The 25,832-nt window shown below is 41.6% G+C and overlaps 1 protein-coding gene across 1 annotated transcript; it reads right to left on the reverse strand.

Moving 5' to 3' along the window:
* Positions 1-812: 812 nt before the first annotated feature.
* On the reverse strand, positions 813-16,093 carry JPT1 (Jupiter microtubule associated homolog 1). Its single transcript, XM_067547528.1, has 5 exons — positions 15,935-16,093; positions 11,905-12,047; positions 11,089-11,186; positions 8,833-8,857; positions 813-1,785 (listed from the first exon to the last, which is right to left on the reverse strand). The coding sequence occupies exons 1-5, from the start codon at positions 15,988-15,990 to the stop codon at positions 1,637-1,639; spliced, it is 471 nt and encodes a 156-aa protein (XP_067403629.1). The 5' UTR covers positions 15,991-16,093; the 3' UTR covers positions 813-1,636.
* Between the last annotated feature and the right edge of the window lie 9,739 nt (positions 16,094-25,832).

A 25,832-nucleotide genomic window follows, 5' to 3' on the forward strand; every position in this document is an offset into this window, starting at 1 on the left:
GGCCCCACCCTGGCAGGACTTGAGATGAAGCTACAGGGGCACCCTTTAGGGACGATGAGGAGGGACATCTGCCACACTTGCACATGGACAGCAGGAGTCCCAGCAGCCCTGCCATGTATGGGACTGACAGCAGGAGCCCAAGCCCTGCCATTCTAGCATGACACGGGCAGTAGGGACCTAGGGACCAGTAGTAATTTTTGTTGTCAGAAGGGGATTGCCATGCAATGAAGTTTGAGAACCACTGCTCTAGGCTAGTTTGTCTGTTCCAATTACAAAATAAAATGTTAGCATGCATAAAAGGTGAAAGTAGTAACAAAATAAGTCATGAGATACCTGCCTCTGGACCACTAGTGATCAGTATAGAGTAGGAAGATCAGGCACTTATTTCCCCTCCCCATATACATAAGAAAAATGGTATACAATGAAATATGTAGCCTATAGAACTAATTGCCACAAGTTGTCACTTGGATAAGATCTTAGTACCATTCTGAGAGAATTACATATCCGGTTCCTTTTAAAAAGTAATGTAAGCCATCATGCTTCAGATCACACGCTAGCCCTACCTGACACCGTGTAAGTGGAGCAGTAGTAGGATCAGATATGGACTTCCACTGTTTCTAACCGAACTCCTGAGGAATGTTTCTTGATTTACAAATCCTCCTGTCTTTGTTTATTTACATGTAACTTAATTAAATCAATGTCACAACACTAGGGGGAAGCATTTGAAAGGAAGGATCTAGTATACTGTAGCTGTAGATTGAGGCAAGATACAAATGAGAAGATTGAAATAAAACCCACACAGGAAACACTGCTTCAAAACTTCTATATTATTTACTTTTAAGCAACAGTCCAGCTTTGTGAAGTTACAACATACATTTTAAAAGGATGAGATTTTCACCTCATGGTCAAGCACCAGCATGATCATGCACAGCATTGAGTCATTTATAATAAAATGCCCCTATAATTTTTACTTGAATAACCACTCTTGTATGATCCACTCCTCATTCCACCTTTCCTGGATGTAAGGTTTTGCTGTACACCCAAATCCCTCACCAATATTAGGACAGGCATCTCAGTCCTATATATGGCACATGCCCCATTTCATAATGGTCCAACTCTAAGATACTCCTTGTTAAAGGCAGTATGGCATTTACTAGCATCACTTCTGTACTGTTCGCTATAGCACATTTACCACATGGAAGTCAATTAAGTTTTGGATAACCAACGTTGTGTAGGGTGGAGGGGACTGCTCTCGCTGATTGTTTGCTGGCCTGTTCAACCAGAATTCTAAACCCTTGTAAAGCTGACTATAAGAGGTTCTAAAAATCTCAGTAAAAAAACCCTCTAAGCACACTTAGAACCAATCTAGTCTCTCCTTTGAAATACGTCACTATACCTCAGAAAGCTTTCCCTCATGTTTACTACTAGAAAACACTCATGTCACTTCCAGTAGATCCAGGGAGACCAAACAGAAGTGGAAAAAATCTTGTTCTTAAAAAAAAAAAGATGGCAGTACATAAAGTGCTTCTTTTTAATGAAAGAATTCGAGATGTACAGTCAGGCTCAAGTTGTGCAGTTCACAAGCATGGGGGGAAGGAAACAGACACGAGTTCAAAACAGTCAGAAAGGAACAGATTTAACCAAGAACTAGGCTGGACTTTCCACCAGGTGGATTTCTCCTGGATGGTGCAGGTACTGGTGCTACTGGGCTAGGAACAGGTGCAGCAGGCAGGGTTTTTTCTTCACTCTGGCCTGGAGCAGCTTCTACATCGGCCTCAATGTTTTCTAGAAGAAAAGATTTTTAGGATGTTTGATATGAAGGAGAAAGCCAGAGATCTCTTTCTTAGATACTTCCCCTCCACATTCCACTAGAGCACAGCCATGGCTTCCCCCCTCTTCCCAAGTTCTGCTTCAACATCTATTGGCAAGACAGCATTAGCTTTTTGATGAGTCTAACAAATGCATTTCCTCAATGGACTTTCACATCTTACACTTGGCTATAGTCATTTAGCAGCCAAATGAATTCAATTGCCAACAGAGCAGCACCTGCCAGCAATTCATGACAAGTAGTAACTACAATTAGTATGGTCATGCATGTTATAAATCATCACACACCTGTTAATGGCTCCTAGTGAAGTCTCAGCATGTGCCGAATACCAAGCCACAACAATACAGGTTTGAACCAGAGTTCTGCATTCAAGAGTTTTAAATGCTACATTCACAGCTGAATACACAAGCTAGAGCCACAGAATCTAGGCTGAGTGAGAGAAAATGCATAATCCTTTCCTAAACCTCTCTGGTCTTCATTTACAGTTTGGTTACAAGCTTTCAGTAGGTCCACATTAAAGTGTGTTTGACCACTTGAAGCTTACATCTCTTGAAAAGTGCACCATTTCATCTATTTTTAATGTTGCTAAATGACCCCAAACAAGAACAAACATGCCCACACATGCAGGAATTTGACACACACAGCACATTCATTAAAGTTTTGCTTGCTAGGGTATCAAATCTGAGTTTTCTATTCATTAGAGTCAGTTATCCAGCTTGTCTCATCACAGCCATTGACATCTTGGGAAAAAGGAGTTTTAATTAAGTGAATCTTTGTGCAAGGAGGGATGCACTAGATCAGTTTCTGCTGCAGCCTGGGACAACTTCCATATGGTCATCCCAGAACAGCAGTCCCTCTGCTTTCTTAGGACCATCCTGGTAGTTAATCTACAATAAATTTTCCCACAAATAAGTGGGAAAGAGGATGGATGTCACATGTTTGCTCAAAATCCAGAGTGTGTAAACCATAAAGTTCAGAAAAAACAAACTGAAAATGCACCTCTCTTTCCTCCAAATTCTCAGCTATTCAGAGAGAAGTCTAAACTTGATTGCCTACATTTATTTCAGAATTTGTTGAAGTATGAAGAGGCTGGTGGGCTTTGCTGTAACTAAACCAAATAGGTCAAGGTTGTGCTTGCAGTACCAGCAGCAGCAAAAAACCCGCTCCTTTTGATAAGTTAATCAAGTGTTGTTTGTAAGAAAGATTCCTGTTGGACAAAGTTTACACTGCAGACTAAAAGAAAGGTGTTTGATTAGCAAATTTTATCAAGAACATAGTTTTGATCAGGGCATTTTAAACTTCTTGAAGCAAACTTCACCTATGTCAGACTCAGGAAGAGAATTAATTCTTATATTGATGCATCAGAAATGCATTAAAAATCTCAATGATCCAACAAAGAGACTAATCTTCTCTGATATGGTAAAATCCACAGTAACAATGCATGATTAGAAACCGGTTGGATAAATGGAGGATACATTTTACAGAATCGTGCAGAATTATAGATGATTGCATCCATGTTCCTTTGAAGCAGCAGAAGCTTGAAAGAGATTAGAAAACCACAGTTTCAGACCAATGCACTGTATACAATAGTAGGTACAGTTAAGTCAAGTGCTGTTTATTGCAGAGGGGTTCCCAAGCTTTTTCAGTGTGGATCATTTCTTAGATAGCCCCATCAACAATCCTGTGCCAACTAGAGCCACTGCTTGTGGATAAAAGGTGTACTCTAATGTATCAGCTGGAAATGAAATCCAGAAGCTTTCCAGGCCACTGATAGTTGACTGACCAGTTTGGAGCAATTGGCTTAAGTAGCCACTGAATGTAGTTTCTTCCTGACACTGTCAGAAAAAGCCCTAGTTTAAAGATAATACCAATAAGACAAGTTTATTTGAAAGAGCAAATCTGGATGTTAAAGTGAAGAGAATCTAGAATATAATCATTTGCTACCAGAACCATTAGACAATAGACACATTTAAACCAGGCAGCAGACTTCTAAATTCCATGGAAGCCTCAGGCTGACACCATCCTTAACTCATGCATACCAACTTGCCAGCCAACTCCATAGAACTGAGAAATATTATGGCACAGACCAGTGATTCACACTGAACTGAATACTCTCTTGTCTGCACTTGAAGCGAACAGTTAATGAATCCTATGAATTCAGTTCTAGGAGCCATGATGCAGACATATCATATCCTTTTGAAAACGTCTTTTTCATCGAGGATTTTTCCTGAAGATAAGAGCACACCAGATCAACATAAAACCCCAGGTCTACTCAGTGTAAGCCACAACTGTGAAGCAGTTACTAAGCAGTCACAGCAGCAATGTTCACCATAAGCAGCTTGTCTTACTTCCAAAGAGTGAAGAGAATTGTTCTGGGATGGGGAGGGACTAGATTTAAATATGATCCATTTTAGAGAGTATCCTTTGAGAAGAGACACTTACCCATTAGGATTTAGTTCCTGTACCACCCCTCATGGAGATGGTGAACTTTAGATGGAGAGAGAAAGCTTTCTTTCAGAAGTATCTACACTCACTCCTTCATGAACCAATCAGAAACCAAAGACAGACTATACAATTAATATCAGAACAAGCCTGGAAACATGAGCAACATGGCACATGGAATGTTCACCTACATGCCTGGTAACATTTCACATGATAGGAATGTCAGGAGACATTGAGAGATAGCTAGCTCAGTGAAAGCATTGTGCAGTTCTGACCATGCTCTATTTACCTGAGGTATCTACAGCAGACATGGGAGGAAAAGATTAATGAGTAATTTGCCAGGGTTCACAAGGGACTTTTCACATCAGAGGTGCCTTCCTAGCATTTCTGCTCTTGCTCTGGAAGAGAGTTGTACAGGTTCTTACATGCCAATGGCATTAGGTTTAAGTTTGAGTGGTTTGCCTGTGTCTTTATAACTTATTCTGGACAGCCACAAATTTAATTCTCAATCTTGAGCAGACTGGAAGAGAAATGACTATTAAATCAAGACACTTTCTAGTAATATTGTCAGGAAAACCAACTCCAGGTCACTTGTTGCTTAAATGGCTTTCCTTCACTGACATGGCCATCTACAGGAATTGAATCAAGGTATGAGAAATGGGTCGAGTGAATATCCAGTGCAGATGGAAGAAACTATTCCAGTAGTCCTGAGGTTTTAATTACAAGCAGAGCTACAACATACAAAATAATGTTACTAGTCAAATTGCTATTAGTAATGGTGTTTGCAATATACAGAGAAAGTTCATTCCTAACAGTCTTGACATTCCTGCTCTTGCCTCAATAGTTCTACCCCTGGTCTCAGAGCCCAACACAGCAATGCTAATTAAAACTCACTAGAAATGAGCCACACAAACACATTAAGGAAAGCTGCATATTTGAGTCAGGGGCATTAGTTACTCTTCCCACATCAACACTTGTTGTATGGCTTCCAAAAGTCAAGCCCAACCCATAGCTGCCACTTAAGATTTTTCTCCTAAAATCTTTAAGGAGAAGTCCTTTCAGGAAATGTAGCTGTTAACAGCTTTGCTGATCTTTCTGATGCTAAAGCTTACAAGTGGGGAAAGTGGCACTCAGGGAATTACTAAGATAAAAAGACAAATGAATATTTGTTCTAATCAGGAAATGGGCTATTTCTAGTTAAATTTAAAAGGTGGGAAAGGCATTAGACTTCACCTAGATGCTGGAGGAAGAGACTATTCATGATCAAAAGAAAGAATACTTTTCCGTATTTACATGGACTATTTTACTAATAAATACACCTGTACACCAAAGCTAGTTGGTAAAGACAATAATTAAAAAAGGACACCATTCACTTGAAATAAAGAGGAATTAAGAATCACTTCAGAACTAACCCTGTTCTTGAGTCTCCCTGCCAATGTGATTTTTTTGGCAATCTATTTTTAAAGAAATCTGTTTGTGTGAAAGGACCATTCAGAAAAGGAAACTGACTATACAGTGAAAATGCTTACCAACTAAAATACTGAAAACGTATCAGTTATAGAAAACAATCACTTGTAACAAGCATTGTTTAATTTGATGGTATCCCTTTATGTCCTACAAGGAAAGAATTTGTTTCTGAGTAACCTCTGACTTTTTCAAAGGGACATTAGGCTTGCCCACTCCTGAAGCAAGTGAGAAAAGGACCATGCCAAAAGAACACAGTGAAAAGATCAGATTAACAGAGTTGAAGCTAAATCTACTTGGTCATTAAGGAACTAAGACAGATTCAAGCTGTCAGTGCCTCTAGATGACTAACCACAGGGCCTTCAGTGATATCCAGATGGAGAAAGACGGCAAATCAGCTTCTCAGTAGGAAGCATACCCTCAACGCATGAATAGCAAGGCTATTCAGATGATAGTCCAATAAAGCTGGAGAATGCTAGACCAAGAGAAAAAACTCTTAGCTTAATGAACTTGGAATCAATTAAAAATTTCATGAATACACATGAATCAAGAGTAAGCCTAGGGTACCCAGGAGGCTTGTAAAAAGATTACATGAACATTAATAGCACTTTCAATTTATAGACCAATACAAATTCCACTTAACAGTCATCCTCCTCAGGGGCCACAATTAAGAGCCTTGTGGGCCACAGGATAGACACCAATGCCCTAAGGGCAGGAGTTCCCAAACCGGGAGCCACAGCCCATTCCCATGTGGTCTGCCATCATGGGCAGCATTTCCAGGGGAAAGGGAAGAGGGGGAATGCAGCAATGCCAGACACTCTGTCTCCAGGGTCAATTTCCTCATGTGGTCGGAGTAAGGAAAGGGCAGGAAAACAGCTCCTGATGCCTCTCAGTACAGCCCATATGGGGAAACTAACCCTGGACACACACAGCATGTGGCGTCGCCACCCACCCTCCCACAAGCCTCTTAGGGGGACATGGAGGAATGTTTCAGGGGAGGGGGGAAAGCAGTGACACCAGGAACTTTGTACGTCCAGGTCAGTTTCCCCACATGGACTGGGTAACAACTGCCATGCCCTCCACATTCAGGTAGGTGTGGTCCTCAGTGCCTGCGAACCACTGGGTGCCAGTAGCCACAGTGACCATGTAGGACAACATGGACCGGCGCAGCCCACACACAGGAGGAGCTCCCCAATTGTGCCAACTAGGGCCTGAGCACATGACCAGACCGCTCTCCCTGCCCACACATGGCCCTGAGCTAGCCCTCTACCCCCACACAGCCTGAGCTCGCTGAAAACTGAAGATGAGTCAGGTTGAGCCTCACTAATATATGTCCCCAGCTGAAAAAAAACTGCAAGGAAAAGCAGACACATCGATCCCATTAAGAAAACTCCTGGTCTGTACGTTATTTTATATTTTTATTTACAATATTTGATTCTTTTCTAATTAGTAGAGAACAGGGTTGGATCTTTATTTACACAGCACAGAAATTCAGATTTTACGTTAAAAATAGTGTTCAAAATTGGACAATTATTTTGTTTTAAAATCAAATACAATGTGTTTTTAACAATTTTGTTAACATTGCTGTGTTGCTTACTGTTCAGTTTTATACAAAACGGTTCTTCCTGCTGAGAGCAAAATGTGGTGTTCAAACATTTTAAAAGTATTGTTTCACTAAAACGGTTTGGTTTCATAGATCTTGAAGCACTGCTTTGTGTGCATATTGCTAGGGATTTCTATCATTACAATTGTTTACATTACAATGAAGAAAATATGTACACTGTTCATTTACAGTGTTACAGTTTATATGCAATAATTACAATTAATAATTTTCCTCCAGAAGTGTTAATAGTGGGCCGCAGTGCCTATTTCAGCAGCACAGGTGGGTCTTAGGGAAAAAAGTCTGGGAACGCCTGCCCTAAGGGATCACAACAGAAATCCCTACTGTTATTGAGTATTTATTTGGCTTAGTGAAGAACGTTCAGTTTTGACAAGAATATGAACCTTATGAGCGCTCTGGAAGTCCCTTATGGGAGCTCCTATGTTCAAGTGTGGCTCTTTAAAGTGTTCCGTTTCAAATGTGCAAACCCTGTCTGAGAGGAGTGTTAGGAGCTGCTTATTCATTCTGGATCAGAGCTGCAAGTGCCACATTTTGCAGGTAGCCATTGACTATTAAACAGATCAATTTGGCTTCTTGTGATTGCTGCCAACTATGAACTCCCTGACAATTACTTCTGCTCTGAGATGAAGTCTTTCCATTTATGACACATGCTGCAAGCAAGTCCATATTGTGTACTTTGGTCAACAGCTAAGGGTCCACTGTTGCCTGTATAAGGACATATACTGAACACACAGCGACAAAAGTCAGCAAGACTTAGTCACATTTCATTGCAATGTATTTTGAAGTTACTCTGCTATGTGAGGGGGCATAAGTTTTGTGGTTTTAGTTTTGTTTAGCATTACAAATGAATATTTACATAGTGTCTGAACTCAGTGTCAGCAAAATATTCAGAAACTATAGTCACTTAAAAGCTTTATATAAATTGATTTTAAATTGCTAGTACTAATGATCCATTTGTGGCATCCCCACTGATTAAGGATGCTAATGAGGAGTCTTAGAAAACTCTACAACTCCCATAGTTACACATTAAGATTTATTTGATTTAAGTTAAATAAAACACAGGTATTAAACTTAAAATGGTGCAGTGCTGCAGTTAATACAGCTAGGGACTGTCCCTCCCCAACCCCATTTCCCTTGTAATATGGGTTTCAAGTTAATCCATTAGTCCCAAGTGCAGACTTCTTGGCCTTAACTCTGTTGCTGGCAAAGGAACAGGCTGTGACCCCAGATCCAATGGGTTAAAAACAAAAAACCACAGATATGCTACAATTAGATTCCATCCACAGTCTAACCAAATATGGGAAATATTCAAGTCACTATCCTTTCAAAAGATCCAAAAGGTAACCACAGGTTGGATTTCACTGTTGGTATCTGAACATATATTCAATATCCCCTTCCACCACCTCAAGCACACTAGAACTCCATTTGTTCCTAAAGGCTCCTTTACAGGTTAGACACCAGGAAGAAAGTTACTCACCGAAAGCTTCACCACTTTCCCCGCCCTGGAACAGAACACAAACACATTATTTCCTGTACTTTGCAATGCATTTTCAATATTAGATACAGTGTGCAGCACTGAACACCCTGCCCCGCCTAGCAACGATAGCAAAGTTACTCTAGCATGCTTCTCCATGCCTAGCAGAGCCCTCTGAGTTGTGGGAGGGAATCTTGGGACATTGGATTTTTTCAGATCAGATGTCAAGGCAATATTATAGGCAATGCATGTATTCTGCTGATCAGAAGAAATTACTGCCAGTCACACCTACGGAGGAGGTCAATTCAACCAAACGTCTATAATGACATTTGGTCAACTGTTCAGGGAAATGAGCTAGATATCTCAGTGTTTTTAATACACACGTCAGTTTATAATAAGGACATAGCTGTATGGACTGAATGGGCATAGACACTACTTCTCACCCTAAAGGCCAGAGTTACAATGACATGAAGAAACTTGTATTGTGCCCATGTGTGCAGGAAGCAAATGGCTAGAGCACTTCAATCCAACACTGTTCATCTAGCACCTTTCATTAAAAAGTTCACTGATAATTTTACACAAGTTATATTTTACAGCCTTCAAGTGAAATGATAAAATTAGTTTTAAATATATTGTGGGTAATTATTTTCAGTCTGTCCCCCGCTACACTAGAAAGTTTTACCCCCATTGACACTGGCTGTCTCAAAGGCAGTTTATTTGCTTGCGTAAAGTGGGACAAAATGGTTGTCAACACCATTAGCGTGACTTCGCTCACATTCTACCTGGTCCCAATTACATTTTCTGTAACAATACTGAAATAATTTTCTTCTTTACATTAGCAGATATTTAACACCAGGTTGGGGCCCAAAATGAAACTGTTGCTGGTAATGGATACAGTACTGGGTCATTTCCCTGATGCAGATCAACCTTTGACAGTGAGCTAATCAATCTTATAAGAATTGTGTGCCTGTTCCTCATCAGGTGTAAGCTGACACAGCTCCATTGACGTCAACAGAATTACCTGAGTCAGGCTGAAGCACGTATATGTACCTCTTAATTCTGGACTGGATTACACGATTCTAGTTTGAGTGGTTTGCAGCTACTGTGCAAGTGAAACGTTCGATGTGACAGGAATTATGTTCACAAAGTCAACCTCTGCCGGCTACAGAGTATATAATACAATTAAGCAGATAACAGAATTAGACCAAACAGCTTACTTTGGTTTTCTGCTGTAACCACCAGACAAAATTTACAGCTACTACATTCCAATTTAGCAATCAAGACATTTCCTACACTTATAAGTCTTGTTGTGAATCAAAATAGCCAACTTTAATCTGTCTTTGTATTAATGACTTTAGATGCCATTTAAATAGGTCTCTAGACACTTATCTATTGTCCTGTCATCATATCTGGGGCTACACTTTGCTCAATTTATCTTTTCTTGAAGACTACTGAGCTTTAAGTTGTGTGTGAGATGACTGAGTTATTAGAAGTTGTTCATAAATGTGAAGTCTGCTTTAGTTTTCCCACTCCCCACTTCTGCTATGTGCAGAGAAGCTACTATTCTAGATCTTTATTTCTTCATGGATTTAGAATCAGGTACCAAGCAAAACACATGCTAATAGCTAATGTTTCATTGTCCCCCCTCAAGAAGCTAGACCACATATAGAGGTTAGTGCATCTCCTGCTCCCTGTAGATGACAGCCAGGAAAGTCATTACACAAGCTTCCAGGATATTTGTTTTACACTCCAGCACAAAGCTGACATCCCCAAAGCCTTTTTTTTTTTTTTTTAAATTGAGGACTGTGCTTGAATTTTACAAGCTAATGCTTTTATATGGAACTTGTGGCTAAGGCACGGTTTTCCACCACTGCCAGATTTTAGTACGTGAATAAGCAAGAAAGTTTTACTGAGCACTAGGATGACCAGACATCCCAACATTATTGGGACCATCCCAACATTAGAGGCTCTCTTATATACACAACTATACTCGCGGGGGGGGAGAGGAGGGAGAAGTGTCCCGATTTTTCACACTTGCTATCTGATCACCCTTCTGAGTACACAGTTTAAAAATCTAGAGCTCACCATTTAGCTTGATCTCCCTGCATTTCTAATATGCTGTGGGCTATTTTATACTTTCTCCAGGTAGAAACTAAGAGGCCACATAAAAGCCACCTATTTACCTCTAGGCCCTTTTCCTACCATACAATTTTACTAGCAGTGATTAAGCACAGCATCTGGCCTTTGATAATCACTGACCTTTGGATCTACAAAGTCTCCACAGTTTGCATCAGAAGAGTTTCTCCTTTGTGGTCCAGCTGGTTCGGAATTTTCTCTGACACCACTGGACATGGCCACTGAAAGCAAAAGTTTGTCCTTGTTAGGATGTAAAGTCAGCCTATAAGAAAACAGGCTGGCACAATTATCCAAAGCTTTATTTCTGATGAACTAGCGAAATCCTAGCATGCCAAGATTTCATCCCAGGCATCTAGGCATCTCATCACTGTAGTATCCAAATGCCCCACAAACATTAGTGAATCTATCCTCATAGCCTCATCCCTATGAGATAAGCACTCCTTTTCCCCCATTTAAACAGAGAAACTAAGGTCCAAGGTCACACAGAAAGTTTGTGGCAGAGATGGGAGATTAAACCAGATTGCCCAAATCCCAGTCCAGTATCTTAATCACAAAATAATCAATCCTCTGTACAACCAGAGTGATCAGCACCAGCCAGGAGGCTAATGGTTCTACTCCACAGTTCAAGGGGTCAGTCACAGCGCCTTCCATGAAGGATTACCAAATTAGAATAATCTAGAACATACATGCACACAAAAAATTTTTATTCAAGCATTAGAGTCCCTCGGCTATTTGTTTTATGATGAGACTTGTTCAGATGTCTTATAAAAAATTAATATCTACTGCAAGCAACCCTTAATGAAAAGTTAGTTCATTTCACTATTTACAGCAATACACACCACAGATTTTCCAACCACCAACTAATAGTTTAGAAGAGGATACTGAAGCTGAACTAGAAGCCACATTTCAACCGACACTGAAACAAGAGTGAAGCTTTACCTGTTGAGCCAGCCCAAGAAGGTAGATTCTCTTCAGGAAGGCCAAAGATGTTGGATGCCATTTTGTTCCTTCGCACAGGCTGCTCTTTTGGCAAATCAAAGCCCCCAGAGAAACTGGAGCCTCCACCTGGTGGGCGAAGTACCCTGGAGAAAGATTCAGTGCGACAATCTTATATTTCAAGAATTTTACCACAATCATTACAAAAGTATTATACAAGAGGTGGTTGTGTAAACGAAGGGATTGATGGCTGTGGGCACTATAATATAGTCATATGGGTTAAACAATGGGTTAAATTCAGTCCAGTTTGATGTTTCTGTAAAGCTACCATAAGGCCATTAGATTTTACAATCAATTCACAGGAGACAGGTGAACAACACTGACCATCACTGTACTTGTTGGGACTCGGAAGCCAAGCATTAAATGGGTTACACTTGTAGTTCACTCCTGGAGCTAGCCATATTTCAGGACAGCATGAAGACATTTGTTCTGTCACTGCTATTCATATTTTTGGTGGCTAATGAAAGGACTGTGTAGAGACATACTGTACAATTCACAACACTAAATATTAAAGACAGCCAAAGAAGGAAAACAGAACAGCCAGCTCCATTTATCCTTGCATCCCAGGATCAGTGAAATATGCTACATTTTTCAAACTCAGAGCCAAAAAAGCCTTCTATTTATGTCAGAGCCCAATCTTTCAACTACTAACAGCCACATTCATTAAAGTGCACTAGAGACATTAATCTTGAAATGAGCAATGTGACGAAGACTAAAGTTTGGCTCATGAGCCACTGCACCATCACTGATCATGTCTGGGTTCCAGACTCTTCTATTTGGAACTGTTCCATTTTTTTAAAAAACCCAAACACGCAGCAGGTTCCTGAATTAAGGCATGAGCTGAAAAGCTTTAAAGTAAAAATTGTTTGAGTGCCATCTGTATTGAGCAGAGATTATTAAAGGGCAGAGCTTAGCTGCAAAGCAAAGAAGACATGTCTACAGAGCTCCAAAAAAGCCTGATAAAAAAAAAAAATCTCACTGCTAGATTTATCAGGAAGCCATATAAAGAAGCCTGTCTGGTTCCTTCTCTTGGAAGTCAAAAAGAGAAAGCAAGAAAGTTGACAAATTAAACTATGAATTCCTTCAGCCCCATTTTCTTCAGCATAGCTCCGTTTAACTCATCAGAAGTGGCAACTGATGAAATCAAAGAAGTCTGAGAAGATTAACAACACTTAAAAGGCTAGATGAGAAACGGGACCAGCTCTCAGCCAGAGTTCAAAATACTGACAAAATTGCTGATTCAGAGCACCAAGTGAAGCTGCTTTCATAGCCATGAAAAACGGACAGTCCCATGATTCTATATTAGTGAAGTGGAGAGCATACCAATCCTTTTTAAGCAGTTTCCAAAAATCTTGGGCCTTAACCTACAGTTCACAGTAGAAAGAGGTCTGTAAAAATTCAAAAACAAATACAGCAGAGCTGGAATAGTAAGCCTGTGATTCATAGATATGTATGACCATGCCAGGAATTAATTTTGATCTTTCCAGACCTTAAGCCTACTACACTAAAGGCAGAACACAAGACATCAATCATTTCTATACCCTGCAAATGCAGCATAATGGCAAGCAACACACCTACATAGGTGCAAATTCATTAGTTTAATATCCTACAAGTGAACTGAGTTTATAAATTTACTTTTTATTTGTAAGAAATCTTTAGAGGGGAATACCTAACAATTGCACAGTTCCTTAGCATATGGCAGGGATTCTGTATAGAATTCCCTTCCCCACCCCAAACTGAACATACAACAGAAGGATCCACAAATTACCCAATAGATTAAAAGTAATAGCTTTTAAGAATCCACCTATACCTTTATGATTTCCTCCTCTCCCTTTCTAAGGTATATAGTTTGGTATAACTGTTCAAATAGTCCATTAAAAGTCATCTATTGCAGTGGTTTTCAACCTAGTTATCACTGTGGGTTACATATGCAGCTGTGTGTGTTATGTGAGCCGCATCCACACAAGATATATACTACCTGCATATATGTCCCTGAATGCCCCTGAGGATGTGCGCTGATCGGGCTGCAAGTAGCCCCTGGGCTGAGAACTACTGATCTATTGCATCTTGTATTTGAGGAATTATCCTTCTAGGGAAAGTGCTCAAATGTGAAGACTTTCTTTCTTGTCTTCCGTATTATTATTTGCCACATTTATTAGTTCTTGGAGCTGAGTGTTCAAACAAGGGCTTGCTACCACAATTCACATAATCTCCCCCTACTTGACAGGGCAGTGAAGTTAATACTGACAATCATTTCCTAGGCAGACTGATGTCAAACACAGGATTATGACATCCTGATGAATCAAGCAGAAATACAAAAGGGTAGCCAAACAAACCGCTAAATTTATCTTCAATGTAACGGTCTGATAGTCTACAGAATCACCCACCTAAGGGTAATTGAAGAGCTTTTTCCATCAACATCCACACCCAGGATTTTGCATTTGCCATGCCACAGCTGACAGTCTCACTTGAGCAAGGCACAGCTTTTAGCACACACATGAAACCTAACGAAATGTATAGCATGCCAAGAAACCAATCTTAGCTCCACGAAGGAAAAACTCTTGCCACAGAGACCTTTTAAATTCCCAAATACTCAACAGGAAGCATCTGCTTGTTTTAAACAAAGACTTACCAAAAACACCTGACATTTAGTTCCACCCTCCCCAGAAGATTCACTACTGCAATCTTACACTGTCATAACTGAAATATGCATGACTTCAACTTAGTTTGATATAATTCTTAAGAAAACCTAGGATCTCTCTCACAAATGATCTAATTAAGTTTTCTGTGTTTCTAGACAAGCTGTGGCTTCCCTGATCTATTCTCATGGTCTTGTTCTTTTATCCCTGTCTCCCCCTTTCTTACAGCAGTCTTGTAGCTCTGGTTTCCTGCCCCCTCAAAATGGCTCCCTGTGTGACCCCCCTCCCCAGAATAGCCAAGGCAACACGGCAGGTTTTGATCAATTGAGAAAAGATGTTCAGAGAAGCATTGCCTTCGCTTTCCCCCAGCAGTGGAGCATGCTCTCAGCTCTAGCTGCCTGTAAGCCATTTAAAGCAACAGTACACAATGAGCTTAACAATGTAGACACCTTACACCCCCGCCAGGATCCAACCTTCCGTAAAGTTACAGGAACGTGCAGCGATTGTTTCCGAACAGGAGCGTCTCAGAGATGCTGCGGGAGGAGTGAAAAGGGAACCCCCCCGCCCCCGGCTAAGGGGAACAGCTAGCGAGGCCACTGACAAGAGACAATAGAGCCTGCTCCAGCCCCACCCAGTCTGGGAAACCCTCACCGGGCAGCTGAGCGCCGCCAGAGCGAGGAAGAAGCTATCAATGGCAAGCGAGAAGCGGCACGAGGGGCTGCAGGGAGGCCGGTTTTGGGGAGAGAAGGTGGCGAAGCCGGCTGCGCGTCTCGCCAGCGAGCTTCCTTCCTTTGTTCGCGGAGCAGCCGCCGCCGCCACAGCCGCACGCAGCCGCTCGGGGCGGGTCCGCCACCGCCAGCCATCCCAGCCCCCGGCGGCCGCGCAGGCAGCTGCGTTTCGCAAGAAACCACAGCGAAGCCCCCGGGCAGCACATGCCGGGCTGGGTGCGGCCGCGTCCCCGCCGCCTGCCAGCCTCAGCCCCGCGAGGGGAGAGGAGGGGGGCGGTGGGACGGGCGGTCAGGACACCGCACGGCCGGGCCGGATTCCCTCACCCCGGGGACGGGGCTTGAAAGGAGCCTGCCCCCCACCCACCCCCGGGAGGTCCCCTCATCCTAACCCCACAGAGGGGGCTCGCTGAGCGCCCGGCTTCCCGCCGCTGGCTCACAATGACCGGGGGTGACGGCCTAGCCCTGGTCCAAGTCCTCCCCCCCTCCCGGCCCACGACCACCCCCCTCCCGGCGGGCAAACGGCTCCAACGGCCAGTCAGCCCCGAGCCCCCTCCCCGCAACACTCCAGGGGCCCCGCCCCCTGGAATCTCGGCCGCCCCCACCGACCTGGAGCTGCTCCTGCCTTCGGGGTCCACGCCCTTGTAGGTGGTGGTGGTGGTCATGGCGGGGAGAGATGGGCGAAAGCTCCCGAGCGAGAGGCCGGCGGCGGACGAGTTCCTTTCCCGAGTCCCTGCTGCTGGTGACAACTGCTGCAGGCGCTACCGCCCCACCCACCCGCAGCCGCTTTTATACCGCAAAAGACGCGCCCTCCCCCCCAGCCCTCTCATTGGATGATTCAAACCGGATCCCAACCACCATTGGACAAAGAGCTGCCACTCGGTGCTTTATCCCGCCTCAGCCTCTATTCTGCGCGGCAAGAAGTCGCCCTCTTTCCTGTCAAGAAACTTGATTGCTCAGAAATGCGTACGCTCAGAGGCGATTGGCTGGTTTTGGTGTCAGGACCCTTTGTTGTTGAATGGAAAGACTGGCTGTCACTCATGTGAGTAGAGTTCTGATTGGCTCAACTATATATAAGACCAGACAAAAATCCAGAGCAGTGGTTCTCAACCTATTTACCATTGTGGGACCATGAGGTCAGCATGTCACATGGGTGTAGCTGTGTGCTGTTTTGGCAACAGATTGAGAACTACTGATCTAGAGTCACTCTTCCAAACCAGTGCTACAGCTTTTCCCTTATGAGGGGGCAAAGAAGGAATTGCTAGATCTCCACATCCAAAGTGTCTGGGCCTGGCTTAGCTGCACTACAGTGGGCAGTGTGGGGGCAAAACATTAAATCTTTAACTCAATTACCACCATGTCCCATGCATCAAATGCCTCAAAACTGTTTCCACATTGCTGGTGCTATCTCAGAACATCATTGTGCCATGATCTCATGCCATAATGTCACCTTCAAAGATCATCATCCTGGGATGCAATGTGAGCCCACCAGCTCAAAACACAAATGCACCACAATAGCTACCTAAGCCTATCATCATGCTGTAACATAAAGCAATGACATCCACCTCAAAATGTCCTGCTACAACACTACGGCAGCACCTCAAAACACTGTGATGGGATTCAGCAAGATAGCACCACCTCAAAATCTGATACACCATGATGATCATGGTGCAGCCTCAAACATCCATACAAAAAGACATGCAAGAAGGCTTCAAAATGTAACGCACAGTAATGGCTTTGGGTCAAAATATCCACATGGTAATGCAGTGAGACGCTGTTATTTCAGAATCTCATTCTGTTGCAATATGTTGGCACTTCATCAAACTGTTGTTACTATGCAACATCTTGGAGATGCATCAAAACATCAACATTCCACAAAATAATGCAATGGAATACCCCTGCATAAAAACCTTCTTCAGCTCTCTGCCACATCAAAATTGTATGTTGTGATGCAATGATACTGCTGTGTCAAAGCAAAGTGATGATGCTTCATCAAAAGGTTACCACTGCGATACAATGTAGTAACATCTGAAAAAGTCAAAATGCACAGTGCAATGTGGGGAGGATTTTTGGGCCTAGAACCATGTTATGGATTGTGGAGCACAGATTGGATGATCTAAAAAAATCCAGATTGTTTTGGAGGTTCTATATGATCCCCTGACAACATGCTTCAACCCTGATTTGGAAGGAAAACTGCTAAGGATCAGGTTGGGAGGCTTGTTTTTTCTCTAAACACCTGTCTACTGGGAATTAGGTGGAAATCACCATTTCATGTAAACCATCAGCCAACATATTATAACTTTGTCAACAATGTGCAGATCCACATTTGAATTTGTGATTCAGAAGCACCATAATCTACTACCAATCCAAGACATCCAGGCCCTGTCATTCCCCTCACTGTTCTCCCAATTTTTCATGCAACATACTGTTTGTACTGCTTTGTTTATATCTCTATATCTGTAATGTCATCATTCCTGATATGAGCACACTTCAGGAAATAGAGGCTGTTACATTAACTGTTAAAGCCATGGGAAACACAAGAGTTCAAGACATTATTTTTGTCTAGAATTTTAAAAACATTTATCAGAAAGTATTTGTTTAACTATTTAAACTCTGGGGACGTTCTGCACCACATCCCACCTATTTAGTGACAGATCAAACAGGTGGCTTAAACTATTTGACACATTCCTTTGAACTCAGTTACCCTTTTAAAAAAGTTAAATACTTGTTCATAGGTAACAATTCAACCTCTCTTAGGAATTTTGCCATCTAAAAGATTTTTACTAAAACTCTCAGGATTTTACTTTGAGATTAAAAAATCATTTCCCTCAAACTGTGTATTTAAACTGCAATCTTTTAAAATCAAGACGAAAAGAATCCCATCCTCATAGGAAAGATAGCTTTAAAAAAAAATGGGTAGGGTTTAAGACTCAGTATTTACAGGGGACCCTATATTTGGAGTGTGAAGTGGTGGCAGTCCTGACTGAAAGATAATCTTTAACTAAAAACTGTTCAGTGTAAGGGGTTTTGAAAAGCTGGCACAAATTGTTGCCTTGCCAGTCTTGTATCTATAACAAGAACAAAAGTTCAAGAGAATTATTATGCTTAGATTATAAACTCTTTGGGACAGGGACTCTTTGTTCTCTATTTGTACAGTGCCTAGCACATTGGGGTCCTAGTCTATGACTGGGGCTCCTAGGTACTACAGTAATACAAACAAATAAACTAGTCTCCTGATCCTTCCTAACAGTGCCTCAGACTAAAACAGCCCACAGCAGCTGTTTGAATCCCTGGAACACAGTCAGATTCACCTGTTGTTGAAATGCTATCCTTATGACAAATGCAAAGACATTTTAAGCCATGAAACTAACATCCATGAATAGGCTTATCATGACTAGCATAGGACAGATACTAATGGTGCAGGAAAAGCATCCATCTGATGACTCTTCGATGACCAAGTGTTTACTCCCAAGGCATCAGTCTTTTTACTATTTATTGTGTAGGCACAATGCATTCTTCCTTCATTCGAACCCTCTCCTTATCTAATCATTCAAGTATTCCTAAAATACTCACCACAACTGGGAGGTGCTTCAGTAATTTAGAATCACATAAAATTATATAGAGGATATCAGAGGATTCTGGCCTTTGCCCCTCACAGATTTTAGAAAGCCTTTTTTATTTATCAGTTACATTTTTGTAAGCATTAGCAGCTTCTTGTCTTTGTTTAAGGCAGGAAGACTATAGCCACATGCTCCAAAAGGCAGATCTTGGTTCAATCTTATCTACACTGCTAGCTCATTCCCTTAGGTCAGCTATGTTCTGTTTCCAGCTTTGTTAATTGTATTCTGTCAAAAGAGAAGAACTGTCTCAGTGAATCATGGATAGAGACTCTCTCTGATACAGCTGGGTCCTCACCCATTAAGTGCTTGAACTGGCATCAAATATGATCTGTACCTTAGCTCTCAGTGTGGAATACTGGTGTGATACATTCTTGAGTTTTTGTCCTATCAAGACAGAAAACTGCATTTTGCACAAGCAAGCTGAAGTCTGTGTTTCTCCCCCCTTTGGCCCCAGATACAGCAAGTTACAATATGCCACTATTGAGGTGCCAGGTGCATGGACAACTGTGGCCAAAATCTTCTTCCAAGATGAAGGAGGGCAGTCTCCTAGTGAACTGAAGATGAGAGAAGGCAATTATTACTATATTTGCTACTTGGGCATCCAGCATTAATGATGAGCCCAGGAGAACCCCAAGAACCCTTACTTTAGTGAATGAAAGGAGAGGTCAATGTCTTGATAGACTCCACAAAGAGTTTTCCCCCTCCCACTACATCACTTCAGTCTTGTTCAAGTTCAGTTGAGCCAAGTGCTCTTCTTGCTGATCTCTTGCAGGCTGTAGCAGGGTCACTGTATCTGTCCCACGGTGGTATGGCACTATGGGTCAGTTTCCCCTCTTTAGGAGCCAGCTCAGAGTCTCCAACAGTGTCAAATCCATCACAAAGTCTCCCCCCAACGGCTTTCCTTTATTAATGAACAAGAATCTGTTCAACTCTTCACCCTTGTGGTTCCCCAACTCCTTTCAGCCCTTCTCCAGGGCTCATCCTTCACCAGGACTCATACAGCTCTGCTTTGGGGCACAGGGGCTTCTATCAATCCCATTCCAGATGTTTGATAATAGCTGTTCTGTCACTGTTCTTCTGCTAGTCTCTGCAGCACCCCTCCCCAAGACTTCCACGGTTAGTAAGGGTAAAGGGAATACACTAAACCCTCCCACCAACAGTTACAAATGGTAGTATTTTTCAATAGGTTCCCCATCGTATCTATCACCGGTCCCTGTACTAGAGGATAAATCAGGAAACTATGTAAAGTAAACCGGAACAAATTTATTATAGGGTAAATGAACAATAACAGGGGTCACTCAAAGGGGTTATAATACAGTGGATGTATACTCCAGGTTCTTCCCAAAAACTCAATATACCCAGGCCAAGTTCAGATGTAATACTTAAGATTTGTTCTTCTCCCTTCCACAGGGTGTTGGTTTCGACCTTCTGGAATGAAGAGATGTCCTTGGCTTCAATGCTCCAGCACTGGAACAGGAGTGTCCTTCTTCAAGGTAAGTAGCTGTGTCAGCGTGGGGGCTGCCCTCAGTCTCATCCCATGATCCTTCCGTCTTCTTCTGACTCGCTGTCACAATCCGCACTACCACTAGGATGGACAGTGTGCATGCGTGTATGTCTGTCTTTGGGATGGACAGCCCCGAGCTGCCTGTCTCGCTCTCATTTATACCTTGGTGCTGCTGGGCAGATTTCAGTTGTTCCCACCTCCTGCTAGAAAGGGTGGGAAAACCCATAAAGAAGGCTTCCTAAAATGGAGTCCTTACTATCCTTTTTAACAAACCAAGCTGGCGATGGGCCTGTATTCCTAACTTTAAACCACACTGAGGGGATACAACAAGTAACAGTTACTTCCAACACCACAGTCCCTCATGCTGTTAAGCTACATCTTATATAATCACCATGGGCAGTCATCTGATCCCATAGTCACATGATCCTTCCCTGTCATGTGATCCCTCAATCACTTGGGGATTCTCAGTTATGGGAGAGGTGGGGAGAATTACAATACCTAGAATTCCATCTTTTAAAAGGCCCTAACAGGTTGCTGGTATGCATGCATGCACCCCAAGTACCAGTGCCCTGTTACACAGGCATTGTCACATCTTGACAACACTGGAATCATCTGCAGTCTTGTGCACCCTGACTGGGATTTAGATTTCACCCCTCTCCCTTCTGCACTTCACCCATACAAGGCCTAATTTCTTGGGTCTCATGCAAGTACAGTGAAGTTTACCCTTACAGACTATTTGTAGGTGTAACAATAATACAGTAAAAACCATTTTAATTTTAATAAAAATCTACATTATTCCAAATTGGGCTATGTCCCTTGATATGCATTAGTTACTTTGAAAAGTTCCCTGTTTATGCAGATAAATTCCATGTCCCCAGTCTAATGGGGCAAAGGAAGATTGTACTGGAAATAAATGTCAAAGACACCCTGATTCCACCACCTGGTTATAAACGCACAGATTGCACTAATAAAAAAGAGTGAATAAAAGCAATACACTTCAAGTAATGAGATTGTATAAGAAATATATCTGCCTTTCAGGATTCTGTTCTATTCTATATAGGTTCTTATACGACGCTCATCACCATAGTATCTGAGCTCCTTTCAGTGGTGCATTAATAAATATAACTAATATCGGTCATGTGCTTATTCTCTCATGCCATTTTATAAAGGGTGAATGGATATCCTGGAATGACCAGCACCTAATCATGTTATGCAAAACCTATATTCTGACTGGCTGATTACTGTTCCGTCCTGGGGAAAGGGCCCACTATACTTACATAGGTTAGAACTTTGTACCTGTCTAATCTCACGTAATAGTAATATCTAGTACTTCTATAGCATCTTCCATCCAAACATTTAAAATGTTTCATAAATATTAACTAATTAAACCTCCCGATACCCCTGTGATGGAGGTCAGGAATATTAGCCCAATTTTACAGATGAGGAAACGGGCACATGGAGAGGCTAAATGACTTGACAAAGGTCACAAAGTGACACACAATGGAAATCAAAACCCAAATTTCCAGTTCCCCTTGCTTCCCTACTCCCCCACCCCAAAAATCATGTGCCCCAACTCGACTACATTGCCTCCTTGTCACCATCCATCATTCTTCCTTTAGAACAAAAACAAAACAAACAGAATGGGTCAAATGTAACCAGATGTACCCATCTCTAGTCTGAATACATTGACTTTGGTGACCTAGTTACAGCAGAAATGAATCTGTCCCACTGTAAATAAAACACTTTTCTATATGTGATTATTATTGTATTAGATTAAAAATATGATTCAATATGAAAGCACTACAAATTATTTTAAATTGTATTTTGTTTTATTGTTCCAGAATAGCCCATCATGCCAGGGGATACAGACATGTATGGAGAAAAGAGGCCACAATCTTGAATTCTATTTTAACAAAATCTCCCATTTTTATATTAATTTTATATTTAAAATGTGAAGATCAAAGGATGACCATCTTCCTTTTAGCTTTGAAAACAAATAACTAGATCCTTAGAAATCCACAAGTTTCTGATTGGTTCAAGCACAGAGTCAGTTCTCTGGTCTAATCATAAAACACCTTTCATTAATGGTGCGATAATGGTCACAATAGAATCAGCATCCATCAGACAAAATGACAGCACTTACATTACGCTGGCTAAGCCATGTGAATAACGAAATGAAGTTACTGGAAAAGAACGTTCTTGCAAGAAAAATATCTGCTTTGAGTGTAGCTATATTTTGCCAAGATGTTTATTTTATATCAGTATCTTAGCTTTCACTTTATTATTTTGCAGCAAAAGAACATTATCATTTATTAATACATTGTTAGCATTGATTTAGTTTGCTTTTTTACTTGAAAGCCAACTTGAGAACACGCTATATGCCAGTACAATGTGATGTAAAAGAGATACTCTTCTTGAAGTATCTCTTTGCCCCCTAGAAGTTACTATCAGCCACTCAATATGTTCCATTTCAGAACATTCCGATGTCAAACATGTCATAATACTTTGAACTTCTAGAACCCCTTTCACATAAACATCTCAAAGCATTTAACCAAAGTTAATCCTCAAAGCACCTGTTAGGAGGGTAAGTATTATTATCCCCATTTTACAGATGGCGAAACTGAGGCACAGAGGTTAAGGCCAACATTTTCAAACTTGTGTGACCAAAGTTGGACATTTAAATCTATAATTAGAGGCCTGAATAAAACTGGCTGATTGTCAGGTAATAAGTACCCAAAGCTTCCACTGAAGTTAATGGGAGCTGGACTGCTGAAACTCAAGCCACTTTTCTTTAGGGTCCATATAAATGGATTTAAGTCTCTAATTTTAGGCACCCAAGTTTGAAAATGTTGGCCTTAACCTCTGTGCCTCAGATAAGACTTGCCCAAATAAGACTGCATCAGAACCCAGAGCAGAATCTGGGAGTCCTGACTCCTACTCCCCTACTTTAACCCCTAGATTACACTTAAGACAACAGTTATGGGAAAATAAGACTTAGGGTCTCCAAAAATGGACATTAATTATTGTTTGGTGGGATAGCCATGATTTATTAAGGGCCAATAAAATGAAACTATCTTACTGCAGATCTATGAGTAGTCTGTTACATTAACATTTTTGTATTGAAGGAGGTCATGTGGCCCCTATTGTATCTCACTAATATGCATTGCCTGTAACATTAGGAGCCTATGGACTTCCTAGCCTCATTAACAAAACTATTTGGGGGCTCAACTCCATGACAATCACTTTAAAACAAGCAGTATTGAGACATTTGAATGAAACCTCAAAATGTCCAGTCCCTTTAAGATCTCAGATGTATCATCCCTGACTCAGCTTTAACCAGTTTTTTGAAACAGCATTGAACATTTGTCCTGATCCATATTGGTAGCTAAGCCATGTTCAGATGAACCCATTCTTTATACCCATCATCAGCAATGGTCATTTTCCTAGTGAAGATGTGGTCATACAGACAGCACACTCAGCCGGTGGGAAGCAGGACTCAACAGCGAAACTTCCAAGCAGTTTAGCAGCAAGGCTGGCAGTCTACAAAGGAAGTACCCCTTAAATCAGAAGGATACTAACTACCAGAGCATAGCAGGAGGAAGGTCTTAAAGACTAGTTTGTGGACCTGTTTGGTGTGCTACCCCTGCTGCATTTTTTTATGTTGAAATGAGTGCTTTCTATTGACCAGTTTGCTAGACTAGTAAAAGGCACAGGAGGGTGGGGGGAATCTCTGAAGGGTTTGTGAACAAAAGTGGTTTTGGTTATCAAATGGTTTTAAGGTGGTAGGAGCTTGTACTCAGTCATCTTCCAGTACTACTGAAGACAGCTATCTAAAGCAATCTCAGCTGGAGAAGGAGGTACTAGACACAAAAGAACTGAGGTTAACTGATTGCGGTTTTAATTTTAATAAGGGTGAAATCTGCAAAGACTTAACATAAGATGAATAGAGCTATATTCTTAAAGCTACAGCAGCTGATTCATTGCTACAGACGGTTATATTTTTCCTCACTCTTTTGCACAAGGAAACTCTTGTAAGTTGAGTCTACACCCATTTTAAAAGGTGTGGTTTCCTTGACAAACCATGCAACTCCCCTTGATGTTGACAGGAATTCCACAGACAAGTTAAAAACAAATGAAGCACCATTGTACTTTTGTATGAAGGGATACCATACCACTTTTGAAAACATGTTGGGTGCTCACCCCCTCGTCTTTTTATTCCTATCCTCTTAGGAAAGAAGGAACAGGAAACAAAATGCAACTGAAAGCTTTCCTGGAGAGATAAAAAATGAAATGTAAGACCTCATTCTTTATTTCAGAAGCTGAAGCAAGTTCAAACATATCTTTTCCGGATCAAGAGACAGCTTTTTCCAAAGAACAAAGATTTGGCATGACACCATCCAGCTGAACGAATTTTAGAAGACGTGGGAGGTTTTCAGAAATCTTGGGCTAGACAAGTCTTTCCTGGCCAGGTTTAAGGGCAGAGCTTCTGAAGCCCACCGGAAAAATATTCTCAGAAACCTGTCTAGGACTCTGAAGAAGGAAACTAAAACTGAACTGAGAGGCATTGAACCATCTACTTTTTTAAAGGAATCATTTCACCTGTGGGTCCAGATATAGAAACATCTGCCGCAAAGAGCAATTTCATTTCCGCTGGACAATGTAGATCGGAAGTACAGTCCAGAACAAGGGCATACTGAAGAAAGAAATACTCTGCTTACTAGGATTGGTGATTCCTTAAAATTAACTGGAGACCAAGCAGCAGCCTACAACAGATTAATCCTTCCAGTAGCTGTTTGAAAATTAGCACAAAGTACAGGCATGTTCCATAGTTCATTCTTCCCAGGTGATTATGAGTCCTCTGAAGGTGGGTAACAACTATATGTTTACCAGGTGATGTGAGAAAGCACTATTCCATCATCTAACTTTTCTAAAGCATACAGGCATATCATTCGACCATGCATGGAATCACTGTGAGTGAAATTCTTGTTTGCTGGGGAAGCAGGCATAGGGATCACACATATAATGATCAACTTTTGGGATTATTTGTCCTCTTGCAAAAACTGGTCATCAAGAAGCATGGCTTTACTTCCTTTATGCATAAAGTACCCGTGACTAACCTAAAGCCTTAGGACATTTCTGGTGAAGTAAAACAGAACTAAAGCCAAACAAACATTCTACACAGACAGTGAAGGGAAGAAGTAATGAGATCTTGGTAGTCTTTCATTAAAGTCTTGGATTACCCCTCCACTCCACTGCAGCCCTCATGTTTCGTACTCTTCTTGATACGTGTCAATGTTTAAATGGGGCCTTGACTCTTCCTCTTTCATCCAGTAATATGGCATAGTGTTATAGCAGGGTTTGGAAGCTTCTTTACAAGAACTGA

Source organism: Emydura macquarii, unplaced genomic scaffold (assembly GCF_026122565.2).
Source record: "Emydura macquarii macquarii isolate MOO-44397 ecotype Brisbane River unplaced genomic scaffold, CSIRO-AGI_Emac_v2 contig_1230, whole genome shotgun sequence".
NCBI classification, from domain to species: Eukaryota; Metazoa; Chordata; order Testudines; family Chelidae; genus Emydura; species Emydura macquarii.

What these genes read in the sequence shown, in the direction of transcription:
- JPT1 (XM_067547528.1), bottom strand. Translation starts at nt 15,990, where the DNA reads ATGACCACCACCACCACCTACAAGGGCGTGGACCCCGAAGGCAGGAGC. An exon ending in GAAGGCAGGAGCAGCTCCAG is followed by an intron (nt 12,048 to 15,934) that starts GTCGGTGGGGGC and finishes ATCTTTCTCCAG; the next exon opens with GGTACTTCGCCCACCAGGTG. An exon ending in GGAAAGTGGTGAAGCTTTCG is followed by an intron (nt 1,786 to 8,832) that starts GTGAGTAACTTT and finishes CTTTTCTTCTAG; the next exon opens with AAAACATTGAGGCCGATGTA.